Source organism: Chiloscyllium plagiosum, chromosome 4, assembly GCF_004010195.1.
Source record: "Chiloscyllium plagiosum isolate BGI_BamShark_2017 chromosome 4, ASM401019v2, whole genome shotgun sequence".
NCBI classification, from domain to species: Eukaryota; Metazoa; Chordata; class Chondrichthyes; order Orectolobiformes; family Hemiscylliidae; genus Chiloscyllium; species Chiloscyllium plagiosum.
In genome coordinates, this window is record NC_057713.1 from 4,870,895 (window position 1) to 4,885,207 (window position 14,313).

A 14,313-nucleotide genomic window follows, 5' to 3' on the forward strand; every position below is an offset into this window, starting at 1 on the left:
TGACATTGTAAGATATGATTCTGTGAGTATGACTATGTCCCAGACACCACCATCCCCATCACCATCCCTGGGTATGCCCCATCCCACCAGCAGGACAGACCCAGTACTGGTGGTGGCACAGTGGCATGCAGTTTGCAGAGAGTTGCCCTGGGAGTGCTCAGTATTGACTCTGGACCTCATGGCAACAGCTGAAAGACAGGCATGGAAACCTCCACCTGGTTACCCCATACCCTCCTCCATCAGCTGATGAATTGGTAATCCTCTATGTTGAACAAATCTTTATGCAAAAGCATAAAATGTACTCTGGGTGGGAGGATTTCAATGCCCACCACTAAAATTGGCACAGCAGTAGCACTGCTGATTGAGCTGGTCGGGTCCTAAAGGATATAGCTGCTAGATTGGGTCTGCAGCGGGTGGTGAGGGAACCAACAAGAGGGAAAAATATATTTACGCTCAAAGCTCAGAACATCAGTGCAAAGATAAGGCTGAAGCATTCACAGCAATCTTTAGCCAGAAGAGCTGAGTGGATGATCCAGCTCTGCCTCCTCCAGTGCTCCCCAGAATCACAGATATCAGTCATTAGCCAACTCGATTCACTCCACACAGTAATGATTGGAGGCACTGAATACTGCAAAGGCTATGGGCCCTGACAACATTCCAGCAATAGAACTGAAGACACGTGTTCCAGAACTTGCCGCTCCCCTAGCCAACCTCTTCCAGTACAGTTACAACACTGGCATCCATCTGACAATACGGAAAATTATCCAGCTCAGTACACATAAAGCAGAACAAGTCCAACCCAGCCAATTCCTGCCCCATCAATCTCCGCTCCATCATCAGTAAAGTGATGGAAGATGTCACCAACAGTGCTAGATTAGAGTGGTGCTGGAAAATCACAGGAGCTCAGGCAGCATCTGAGAAGCAAGAAAATCGATGTTTCAGGCAAAAGCCCTTCGTCAGGAATAGAATCTGATTTCCAGCATCTGCAGTCCTCACTTTCGCTGCGTTGATCCTCATCAACAGTGCTATCAAGCAGCACCTGCTCAGCAATAACCTGCTCAGTGATGCCCAGTTTGGGTTCTGCCAGGGCCACTCAGCTCCTGACCTCATTACAGCCTTGGGTCAAACATGGACAAAGAAGCTGAATTCCAGAGGGGAGGGGAGAGGGACAGCCCTTGACATCAAGGCTGCAATTGACCGAGTGTGGCATCAAGGAGCCCTGGCAAAACTGGAATCAATGAGTATCAAGGGAAAACTATCTGCTGGTTGGAGTCATACCTGGCGCACAGGAAGATGGTTGTGGTTGTTGGAGGTCAGTCATCTCAGCTCCAGGACATCTCTGCAGGAGTTCCTCAGGGGAGTGTCCTCAACCCAACCACCTTCAGCTGTTTCATCAATGATCTTCCCTCCATCACAAGGTCAGAAGTGGGGATGTTCACCAATGATTGCACAATGCTCAGCACCATTTACAATTCCTGATACTGAAGCAGTCCGTGTTCAAATGTAGTAAGATCTGGACAATAATTCAGGCTTGGGCTGCTAAGTGGCAAGAAACATTTATGCCACACATTCAGTGCTGTCAACAACCAGCTTGAACAAGAGAGAATCTAACCATTGCCTCTCGATATTCAATGGCATTACCATCACTGAATCCCTTACTATCAACATCATGGGGTTATTATTGACCAGAAACTGAACTGAACTCACCATATAAATAGGTAAAAACAATGACTGCAGATGCTGGAAACCAGAGTTTGGATTAGAGTGGTGCTGGAAAAGCACAGCAGTTCAGGCAGCATCTGAGGAGCAGTAGTAGTAGTAGTATAAATACTTCACCATATAAATACAATGGCTACAAGAGCAGGTCAGAGGCTATGAATACTGCAGCGAGTAACTCATCTGATTCCCCAAAGCCTGTCCACCATCTACAAGGTACAAGTCAGGAGTGTGATGGAATACTCCCCACTTACCTGGATGGGGGCAGCTCCAACAACTCTCAAGAAACTCGACACCATCCAGGACAAAGTAGTCGCTTCATTGGCCCCACATTCACAAACATCCACTCCCTCCACCACCGACACTCAGTAGCAGCAGTGTGTACTACCTACAAGATGCACTGCAGAAATTCACCTGCATCCTCAGACAGCACCTTCCAAACCCATGACCACTTCCATCCAGAAGGACAAGGGCAGCAGATATATGGGAACACTACCCCCTGCAAACTCCCTCTGCCACTCACCATTCCTTCACTGTCATTGGGTCAAAATCCAGGAATTCCCTCCCTAAGGGTATTGTGGGTCTATCTACAGCACATGGACTGCAGCGGTTCAAGAAGGCAGCTTACCCCCACCTTCTCAAGGTTCTAAAAAGAGACAGTGTAAGAGAGCAGACGATGACACATCCCTCCCAGATTGTAACAACACCTTCTATGCTTGCTTTGAGCAGAATTTCAGTGGAGAGGTAACACCTATCCCTGGGTCGGGGAGTCCAGCACTAGAGAGCTTAGGTTTAAGGTGAGAGGGGAAAGATATAAAAGAGACCTAATGGCCAACTTTTTCACACAGAGGGTGGTACGTGTATGGAATGAGCTGCCAGAGGAAGTGGTGGAGGCTGGTACAATTACAACATTTAAGAGGCATTTGGACGGGTATACGAATAGGAAGGGTTTGGAGGAATATGGGCCGGGTGCTGGCAGGTGGGACTAGATTGGGTTGGGATATCTGGTCGGCATGGACGGGGTTGGACCGAAGGGTCTGTTTCCATGCTGTACATCTCTATGACTCTAAGTCCTGACAAACCTATCCCGACAGTCACTGCATCAGAGGTCAGATCAGTTTTTCTTCGTGTGAATCCAAGGAAAGTGATGAGACCAGGCGGAGTACCAGACCTTACACCAGATCAACTGGCAGAGGTCTTCTTGGACATCTCCAACCTCTCCCTGCAGCAGGCCACTGTCCCTGCCTGTTTCAAGGGGCCAATATCATCCCTGTGCCTAAGAAGGCTCATGCAGCATGTCTCAATGACTACCGCCCAGTGGCTCTAACTTCGGTGGTCATGAAGTGCTTTGAAAGGCTGGTCATGGCATTAATCAACTCCAGCCTCCCCACTACTCTTGACCCACTCCAATTTGCCTATCGGACCAACAGCTCCACATCAGATGACATACCCCTTGCCCTTCACTCCTCCCTAGAACGCCTTGACACCAAGAACAGCTACGTAAGAATCCTACTCGTTGACTACAGTTCAGCTTTCAACGCTATTATCCCCTCGAGACTGATTACTAAACTTAGTGATCTCTGTCTCAGCCCCACTCTCTGTAACTGGATCCTCAGTTTCCTGACCCACAGGCCGCAATCAGTGAAGACTGGGGACAATATTTCATCCTCACTAACACTCAACACTCGATCCCCAGGGTGTGTACTCAGCCCCCTGCTGTACTCACTGTATATCCATGACTGCATTGCCAAACACCAGACTAATGCCATTTACAAGTTCGCTGATGACACCACCATAGTCGGTCGAATCTCAGTTGGTGATAAAACAGACAACTGACAGGAGGTGGAAGACCTGGAAAAATGGTGCACTGAGAACAACGTAGCTCTCAATGCCGGCAAAACCCAGGAACGCATTATTGACTTTCTGCGGTATGTTACTCATGCCCCCTACACATCAACAGCTCAGAGGTGGAATGAGTGGAGAGTGTCAAGCTCCTGGGAGTGGTCATCCACAACAAGCTTTCTTGGACTCTTCATGTGGACGCACTGTTTACAAAGACCCAACAATGTCTCTTCTTCCTGAGGCAGCTGAGGAAATTTGGAATGATGGTGAATACCCTCGCCAACTTTTATAGGTGCACCATCGAGAGCATTCTGTCTGGATGTATCACTACCTGGTATGGCAACAGTGCCATTCAAGATCGGAGACGGTTACAGAGAGTGGTGAACTTGGCCCGGACAATCACAAAGACCAACCTCCCATCTAGAGAATCCATCTACCAGGCCCGCTGTCAAGGAAAGGCCGCCAGCATTCTCAAAGATCCATCCCACCCTGGCAATGTTTTTCTACAACCTCTACCATCGGGGAGAAGGTACAGAAGCCTGAACACGCGCACCAGCCGGTTTCGTAACAGTTTCTACCCGACTGTTGTTAGAATACTGAATGGACTCACAAACTCTGAACATTCGCCTGTACCTGTGTTTTTGTTTTTGCTGCTGTTTACCTATTATTTACTATCTATGCTATTTAACTCTGTGATCTGCCTGTATTGCTCACATGACAAAACTTTTCACTGTGCCTCGGTACACGTGACAATTAATTCAATTCAATTTAAGGGGGTAACTAGGGACGGGCAATACATGGTTGCTCAGTTAGCAATGCCCACATTTATGCATCAATATATGAAAAAACAAAGAGCAATTTCAAAGGTTATCTTTCTGGTTTGGAAAATGAAAGTATGAATTAATTGCTGTCATAACCTTAGCAAATCCCAAAGCATCTTGGAGGCAAATATACTCTTGATCAATCAGTGAATCGAGGATTACAGGGAAAAGGCAGGAAAGTGGGTGTGAGGAATGTTGGATCAGCCAGACTCCATTGAAGAGTTGAACAGGCTTGAGGGGCTGAATGGCCTACCCCTGTTCCTATTTCTTATGGTCACCCTTCTGAAGTACCGTCACTGCACTCATTGGATCTAGGAATACCAGAATGTAGGAATTCCACAGTGAGATCCCACAAACAGCATTATGACGCTGAGATGATAGTTTGTTTTACTCATTTTGGTCGGTGGGTGATCCTGGGCCAAGATCCTTGGAGACACTGCTCTACTCTATGAAACAGAGGCTATTGTTCAATTGAAAGCATGGAGGGTGCAGAGTCAACAATGTGGAATGCTCTCAGTACTATCCTGCCTGGGGCAAATTGCTTGGGGCTGGGGTGTTCCCAACCGAGTCACAGCTGAGTCTGTTACCACCACGGTTGGCAATGGTTGTGTCCTGATCAACCCCCATTGCTGCCCATTCAGCTGGTTGCCCTCTGAATTTGATGTACCTTGGTTACTCCCAGTTCACCCGCAACATGGGATGGCGTGATCAGGTAGAGGATCCCAGCACCAGATATGGCACCCAGGCACTGCCCGATGATGTAGAAGATTCCCTTGGCCAGGCTTAGCTTCCTTGTGCACACCATGGCAGCAGTTACCACTGGGTTCACGTGACCCCCACTGATGTGACCAAAGCACTGCACCATGGTCGCGATGCTAAGTCCGAAACATAGAGCGATGAGGACAATGTCCAAAGGTGCATTTTCATCTCCCCAAGAGATTGTAGAGCCCAGGCCGAGAAGGACAAAGATGAGTGTCGCCAGAAATTCCCCAGAAACCGCTCTCCAGAACTGTTGTGTCCATATTCCTTTGAAAGCCGCCATAGCTGCCTGACACCTACACAGTGCTGAGGACTTACTGGAAGGAGCAAAGGATAAGGAAAAGTTAGTACTTTGAGAACATCAGACCATATGACCTGGAAGCAGAAGTAGGCCATTCAGCCCACAGAGTCTACTATCCCATTCAATGAGATTATGGCTGATTTGATCACCCTCATACCCACCTTCCAGCCTTTTCCCTATTACCCTCCATCCCTTTCCTGATTAAAAATCTGTTTAGCTCAGCCTTGAATGTACTTAATGACCGAGTCTCGAAAGCTATCCATGGTGAAATCTGATTTCCATAAAATCTCGAATAAAAATCTGGTCTAATGATGAGCATGTGATGATTGTCAATTGTCATAAAAACCCATCTGGCTCACTAACGTCCTTTAGGAAAGGAAATCCACCGTACTTACCTGGTCTGGTCTGTTAGCAAGAACCCCAAACCCAGTGACCAGGAGAATTCATTTTTAACGCAGCAAGTTATGATCTGCAATGCATTGTTTGACCAGGAGGTGGAGGCAGATCCAATTTCCAAAAGTTAAGTTTCAGATTTAGGTTTAGACTTTATTCACACTGACGTACAGGAAGGCGGTGAAAAGTTTTCAATATCGCCACACATGGCGCAATCTTAGGTACAAGTGCCTAGGTACAAAACCTTCAGAGCAAGGTGGAAAGAAATAAGGAGTCAAGTTAAAAGTTAAAGATTATAGTCACTCACTGAAAAAGGGGAAACTTTCAGGACAATGGAAGAAATATTGGAGGAGTGGGACCAATTCAATAGCTCCTTCAAACAGCCAACACGGACAAGAAGGGCTGAAGGGCCTCCTGCTGTGCTATAATGTTCTGTGATTCCCTAAAGATGCTAGTGAATTTCACAGACATCGATTGTAAACTTGTTCCTGTCCAGTGGTGAATATCACTCCTTGCCAAACGTAGGTCCCATGAACAGTGCTCAATATTGAAGTAAGGCCACAGCCCATAACTGAGTTCCAGCCTACACTGCCTCCTAACAGTAATCAAAACCTGCATTCCCATAGCACCTTTCAATGTACTAAAGCCGGATCATCACAGGAGTGTCATCAGCAAAAATGTGACACCCAGCCTCAAGGGGTCAGGTGTCAAAACGTTTGGGAAAAGAGGGAGGTTCTAAGGAGCATTTTAAAGGAGGCAAGCAAGACTACCAGTAATCAGTTATTGATGCCTAGAAAGGTTTGGCATGCTTTTAATACCATCAGACAGAGGTAGAAACAATGAAGTTTTATGTTGTACCTTTTGTGAATAATACTTTTCACAAGAGTTAAACCTTTTGAAGAGAGAATGAGACAAAAATTAGAAAGGGGAACATTTGCTGGACTGCTTGAAATAGCAGGAGCTTTAGAAGTGATTGCATCGCACCAGAAAGAAAAGGGCTGAAGGGCCTTTGGATGTGCTGCATAATTCTACAAACCATTTGTATTGCTGATTGCTCTGATGTGCTTGTTATTTTTAACTGACGGAATAAGATTCTTATTACTAAAATGGAGTTAATATTTCTTAACTGGGTCCTTCTATTGTTTGACCATCGAGTAGAGTAGTTGTTGAGGGTGAGGGAGTTCAAAACTAGAGGACTTTGTTTAAGGTGAGAGGGAAAAGATATAAAAGGGACCTGAGAGGCAACTTTTTCATGCAGAGGGTGGTACGTGTGTGGAATGAGCTGCCAGAGGATGTGGTGGAGGCTGGTACAATTGCAACATTTAAGAGGCATCTGGATGGGTATATGAATAGGAAGGGTTTGGAGGGATATGGGTCGGGTGCTGGCAGGTGGGACTGGATTGGTTTAGGATATCTGGTTGGCATGGACGAGTTGGTTTGATGACTCAATGACTATATTGTTAAATCTTCTCATGCCATCGTCCCCCCCGCCCAATCTCACAACCTTGTTCTCAACTGTGGCCTTGTTGAATGGTTCCCGGGATGGGACACTTCTGTGATGAGGACAGATTGAAAACGTTGGGACTCTTCTTCTTGAGAGGAGAAGAGCAAGAGGATATGTGATAGAGGTTTTCAGAGTTTTTCAGTTCAAAAAAAACAAGCCCCTCAGAGCAATCAGCAATACAAATGGGTTTGTTGAATTATGCAGTTTGGCCCATCGTTCTGGTGTTATTCAATCATTCCGGAAGCTCCGTGATATTCCATGCAGTCCAGCAATGTTCCCCTTCCTCAGTCCCTTCTCCAAAGGTTCAACACTTGTGAAAAAGTTAATCACAAAAGACAAAACGTTAAAGCGTTTTGCAAAAGGAGCAAAATACGAGGTGAGGAATAAATGTGAATACTTAGGCTCTGGAATACACTACCGGGAAATGTGGTGGAGGCAGCTTTAGCTGAGGCTTTCAGGAGGGGCATTGGATGGTTATTTAAACAGAAACAGCATGCAACATTGCAGGGAAGAGGCAGGGGTTTGGCACTAAGTCAAAATGGTCAGAGAGCCCGTGCAGGCACGATGGACTGAATGGCCTCCTCCTGCAGCATAGCCAATCTATGACTCTGTGATCTCCAGTCCTGGTCTGGTTTGTAAGACCAGTCTTATTGCTCCATTATTGACAGTTGTGTCTTCAGTTGCCTGTAAACTAAGCTCTGGAATTTGTTCTCTCTCTCTCCCACTTTCCAACTTTAGCTCCATACCTTAAAACCTGTCTCTTTGATTAAGCTTTTGGTCACCTGCCTTACTGTCTCCTTAAATGGGGTAGTGCAAAATTTTAATCAACTTCCTGTGAGAGCCCTAGGATGTTTTATGATATTAAAAACAAGTAAGATCACCGCAGTCCCACTCCCTCATCACAGAGAGATGGCTAGTGTTGTTTAACCAGATGGTCATGTCATCTCAGGTAAGGGGAGACCATAAAGATGGAGAGCCCTTTTTAGTAACCTCAGCCAGTATGGGAATTGAACCCATGCTAGTGGCATTACAAACCAGCCATTCAACTAACTGAACTAACCAACCCCAAATGTTCACACTGCTATAAAAATGCAGATTATTATTGAAAGGAAGTTGGAACAGTTAGGTCTGTTTCTGTGCCAGATGACTATATTGATGAGTTTTAACCAATTGGCAACTGATTTCACTCAAAGACTTCCCAGACTTACATCAATGAACCAGCCATGGACAGACTGTCTTATGAGAAGAAGTTGAGTAGGTTGGGCTTGTACTCACCAGAGTTTAGAAGAATGAGAGACGACCTTATTGAAACATATGTGATTCTTAGGGGACATGACAGGGGAGATGTGGAAAGGTTGTTTCCCCTCATGGGAGAGTCTAGGACCAGAGAGAATAATCCCAGAATAAAGGGTCACAGATTTAAGACAGGAGGAACTTTTTCTCTAAGAGGAGAGTGAATCTGTGGAATCCTATGCCACAGACGTGAAAGAACAACACAGAGACCTGTGTCCCATCACCAAGTTCCCCTTTATTCACATGTGTAGAGTCCCAGACACTGACCTAGTTCCCTCAGAGCCAGCTCTCAGAGTGAACAAAACCTCTGACACTCCTGTTTCTATCTGTCAGTCAGGGTTTCCTGATTGGACCAGATTAACAGCCCCAGTCAGGGAACTCAGATTCTATGAGGTCCACCTGGCTGACCTCAATACAAGAGGGCTGTTGAGGCTGGGGCATTAAGTATGTTCAAGGCTGAGACAGACAGGTTTTTAATCAGTGAGGGGAGTCGAGGGTGATGGGGAAAAGGCAGGAAAGTGGAGTTGAGGATTATCAGATTAGCCATGACCCCATTGAATGAAAGAGCAGACTCAATGGGCTGAATGACCTACTTCTACTCCTCGCTCTTATGGTGTGGCAATGAAATCAGTAAACACACCGTTCTGGACATTAACAACACACGACATGCCTCACTGGTCTAACTTCAAACTAACAAATTTCCCAACAAATTTACATTGTAAAATGATTTTGGGATATAAGCTATTATCAATATTTGAGCATCCCACCCACAACCCATTCGCTAAACATGAACATTAATTCAACATGCCTGCTTTCAATTTAATATAACTTGCCATTATTCAATCACTGAATAATATCATGTTGCGTTGCCACTTCTGAAAGTTACTTCCAATTTTAAAACCCATTGAATTTACAGTGACTTATTTCAAAGTTATATTCCTTTCTTTCTCACAAAATCTATTTGCGAGACCTGACAGATCTCAAAGTTGATCTGTATTAGGTTTTCAAAGTTCTACTAAATACCTTGCAGTCGATAGGTACACAGATGTTACAGGAGGCAGAGATTGGACCGAGTGCTGGGACTGAGATTCCGGCTTGATTCCTGGGTGCGGGCGATGCATTGTATTCAGTAGTCCCAGCAGCTCTCTTTAATAGCAGCCTGACGGTGGGGTAGAGAGAGAAAGAGAGAGGGAGAGAGAGCCGTCCCACGTCTGGAACAGGGTAATACCAGAATAACTAGGGTAGTTCTTCCCCAGGTTCTGTCCAACACAGTCTGACCTAATGCTACTCTGCCTTAAATAACAAATGCTTAAATAACAGACCAGCAAATACCACACACACACACACACATACGTATTTATAGACACAACCTCATAATCACTTACACTCACATATACAAGCGCACACACACACTCACAGACTCACAAGCTCATACACACACGCTCACGTTCACACACAGACACATGAGTTCATACACATACATTCATGCACACAAAACACACACATATTCTCACAAACACACACACTCCTTCACACATATTCACACACACATATTCTCACAAACACACACACTCCTTCACACATATTCACACACACATATTCTCACAAACACACACACTCCTTCACACATATTCACACACACATATTCTCACAAACACACACACTCCTTCACACATATTCACACACACATATTCTCACAAACACACACACTCCTTCACACATATTCACACACACATATTCCCACACACAGACTCACAAGCTCATACACACATACACAAATGCACACTCACTCAGACTGATACACAAACAGTGTCACAGATTGTTTCATTGCAGAAGGGAGGCCATTCAGCCCACCATGCCTGCACTGGCTCTTCAGAGCAGCATCATTACTTAGTGTGGTGAATGTGTGGAATTCGCCAGTCCAGACTGCAGTGGATGCTGGGACAGTGAATGCACTTAGGGAGGAATTAGACAGGTTTTTAATTAGTAATAGGTTTAAGGATTATGGGAAATAGGCAGGAAAGTGGAGATGAGATCAGCTATGATCGTATCAAATGGCAGAGCGGCATTGAGGGGCTGAATGGCCTACTCCTGCTCCTAGTTTTTCTGATCTTTAATGAAAAGGAAATGGACTAGTCGTGCCTTCTAAACAGCTTACTATGACCACCCATATTCTTTGCTGTCTTGGGAGTTAGGCATTCCCCCACCATCACCAGCTCATACTCCAGGAGGATAATGATAGCAGATATGGGCAGAGGCATTGGCCTCACATTCCCAAAATCAGGAAAGGAACACAACTTATGTTCCCCTAATCCACTACACAATTGCAAGCCCTACAGTGGGACCTCCAGATGCAGGGTTAAAAATGTTAGTAACTGAGCCACTGCTGAAGACACTTCAGATCACTGACTGCAATCGTTTGGGGTGTGGTATTAACCTCAGGACCTATTTACTCTATCAGCTTGTTGCAAATGACGGGGTGCTATCCCCAGTGGGCAGGTCAATATCTATCCCATAAAATGGCCAAAGATGTGCAGGTTAGGGTGGATTGGCCATGGATGTGCAGGCTAGCCATGGGGAATGCAGGGTTACAAGGATAGGGTGAGGGCGTGGGTCCTGGTGGGATCGGTGTGGACTCAATGGGCCGAATGGCCTGTTTCCACGCAGTAAGGATTCTGTGGTTCCATGTGACTCAGAATCAGATGATCAGGTTATCATTACATTGTTGTTTGTGAAAGCTCACTGTGTGTTCTGTTCCCTAGCTTCCAGCAGGGGCTTCCCCTCAATGACTGGGACAGGCTGAATTTACAGAACGCCCTGTCAAAATGAAATTCCTTTTATGTCATTTATCACTTACAGAGGCAAGCCATCAAATTATTGGGTTTTCTTTCTTTCTGTCTTGAAAAATCACCAGTGTATTTCACCTCAGCAATGGAGAGAGGCTGGATACACTCAGGCTGTTCTGTTTGGTTGAGGGGGGACCTGATAGAGGGTTGTAAGGTTATGAGGGGCATAGACAGGGGTGGGGGAATAGAAAGCAATTGTTCCCCTTAGTCAAAGGGTCAATAACGAGGGGACATGATTTTAAAGTGGAAGGCAGGAGGTTTTAGAGGGGATTTGATGAAAGGGGTTTCACCCAGAGGGTGATGGAGCTCTGGAATGCTTTGCTTGGGAGGTGAGGAAATCTCACAAACTTTAAAAAGTACTTTGATGAACATTTGAAGTATAAAAACATTTAAGGCTATGGGTTTAATGCGAGTATTGGGATTAGTGTACTGTGGGACAGACTTGATGGGCCAGAGGGCCTCTTTCTGTACTGTATGCTTTTGTATGTATGTTTTATGGAGAGGATACCTGAAGGATCCTGAGGAGACTCCACTGGGCAGATGCTAAGATGGTGTTTTTCTCTTGCATTAAAAAATTGCTGGAGAAACTCAACAGTTCTGGCAGCATCTGTGAAGAGAAAGTAGAATTAACATTTCGAATCCAGCGCCCCATCAATCAACGATGCAGTGGTGGTGTGAGGAAAGCTCTTATGTATTATTGTTGTTTGGAACCCAGTGAGTATGGGTTTTAGTTTTCCAGTTCTGTGAAGTGTCTGACTTGTTCTTTTTAAAAGATCAGAAAGTCATTTGGTCAGTGAGTTCAAAACTGCATTTGCAAGATGACGTGGTTTTAGTTAAATGACCGGCAAATGAACTGGGAGATTATCATGAAGGTGTTTGATGACTTGAGATAGATGGATAGATAAATAGATAGATAGATAGAAATAATAGATAGATAGATAGATAGATAGATAGATAGATAGATAGATAGATAGATAGATAGATAGATAGATAGATAGATAGATAGATAGAAAACAAGCTGGATAAATAGATAGATAGATATGGAGAGAGAGAGTGGTATGAAGCAAGTTCATGCTTAGAGAAAAGGCCATTGATCAGACGTGCTGTTGTTCACAGTTTACGTGCACACAAGAGTGGGGCAAACTTCCGAGAGTTTGGAAGCCCATGAGAAGCAAACTTCTGAAGCAGAAAATTGTGGGCCGGAGAGGAAGACACCCATAAAGCTGTTGAACACATGTGCTTAGGGAACCTATGTTAAGTAATAGTGAGCTGAATTAGCAGCTGTTTAAAGGGTTTCAGGGAGATACAGTAACTAAAGAAAGCAGCTTTTCCTGAATGCACAATAGACATTTGCTGTAAGGAAGCTGATTACAGCCATGCCTTGCTGAGCAAGAAGATTTACCATGGAGATGGGGCTGAGGACTTATTGAGTCTGAGTGTTTGTAAAGGCATTGCTGGGGTAAAGGAGATTAACCCCTTCCTTCTGATGTTTGCAATGAGATAATTCCAATTGTCCTTGTATAATGTAGATTGTGGAGCTGGAGAAGACTACAGAGGTGGGGAAAGAGGTGATGGGAACATGGAGGGATTTGGAAACAAAAGGGTGGGAATTTTGAAATGGAGGCGTTGCTAGTCTGGGAGCTAGTGTAAGTCAGCGAGCATTGGGATGATTGAAGGATGGATCTTGGTGTGAGTTAAATTCAGTCAGGTGAAAGTGAGGACTGCAGATGCTGGAGATTAGAGTCAAGATTAGAGTGGCGCTGGAAAAGCACAGCAGGTCAGGCAGCATCTGAGGAGCAGGAGAGTAGACATTTTGGACAAGAGCCCCTCAACAGTAATCCGTCAGATTCAGTCAGCAGAGTTTTAGATGAGGTCAAGTTAACAAATGGGTACTATTAATGTCAAACTTCAAAACCTTAACTAGAGGGTGGGAATTTTGAAATGGAGGCGTTGCTGGTCTGGGAGCTAGTGTAAGTCAGTGAGCATTGGGATGATTGAAGGATGGATCTTGGTGTGAGTTAAATTCAGTCAGGTGGAAGTGAGGACTGCAGATGCTGGAGATTAGAGTCAAGATTAGAGTGGCGCTGGAAAAGCACTGCAGGTCAGGCAGCATCCGAGGAGCAGGAGAATCGATGTTTTGGACAAGAGCCCCTCAACAGGAATCTGTAAGATTCAGTCAGCAGAGTTTTAGATGAGGTCAAGTTGAACAAATGAGTACTATTAATGTCAAACTTCAAAACCTTAACTAGATATTCCTTCTGGATATTGAAACAGAAGGAAACTATGACTTGCTGGTGGTTCAGGTTAGGCCCAACATATGGAGAAAGTGAGGCCTACAAATGCTGGAGAACAGAGTCAAGAGAGTGGTGCTGGAAAAGCACAGCAGATCAGGCAGCATCCGAGGAGCAGGAAAATCGACATCTCGAGCATAAGCCCTTCATCAGGAAATCTAACACACAGTTATTCAATTCTAACAAGGCAAGGGGATCAGATAGTGCAGATGCCCAGGACAAAAGGGGTGGTGAATACGGTTGAGAGGGAAACTGAAATGTAAAATGGGTGCAAGTTATGATATGGGGGGGGGGGTGAAAATGGGTCATCTCAGCTCAGATGCAAGTAAAATGGAGGACTAACATCATGGTAATGTCAAAAACCTATTGATCATCATTTAAAACAGATAAGAGACCTTCCCTCAGAAGCTATGTGTTTCAATGTCACAGACTGCCCACGATTTGTTTTAAATGTTCTATTCATTCACGGGACGTGGGCGTCACTGATAAGGTTGGCATTTGATGTCCTTCCTGAGTTGACTTTGAGAAAGAGGTTGTGAGCTGCCTG

General features: G+C 45.1%; 1 protein-coding gene across 2 annotated transcripts in view; it reads right to left on the bottom strand.

Annotated features, from left to right (window-relative positions):
* LOC122548820 (BTB/POZ domain-containing protein KCTD1) overlaps positions 1 to 9,973 on the bottom strand; it is a 214,521-nt gene extending 204,548 nt beyond the window's left edge. Inside the window, exons 1-2 of one of the 2 annotated variants that reach the window (XM_043687628.1) lie at positions 9,653 to 9,922; positions 5,047 to 5,455 (exon numbers count right to left, since the gene is read on the bottom strand). In XM_043687628.1, coding sequence (XP_043543563.1) covers positions 5,047 to 5,455; positions 9,653 to 9,750 — 507 coding nt within the window. In that variant the 5' untranslated portion in view covers positions 9,751 to 9,922. Of the gene's footprint in view, positions 1 to 5,046; positions 5,456 to 9,652 lie in introns of both variants that reach the window. The other variant, XM_043687629.1, reaches the window with a different exon arrangement.
* Positions 9,974 to 14,313: the final 4,340 nt, after the last annotated feature.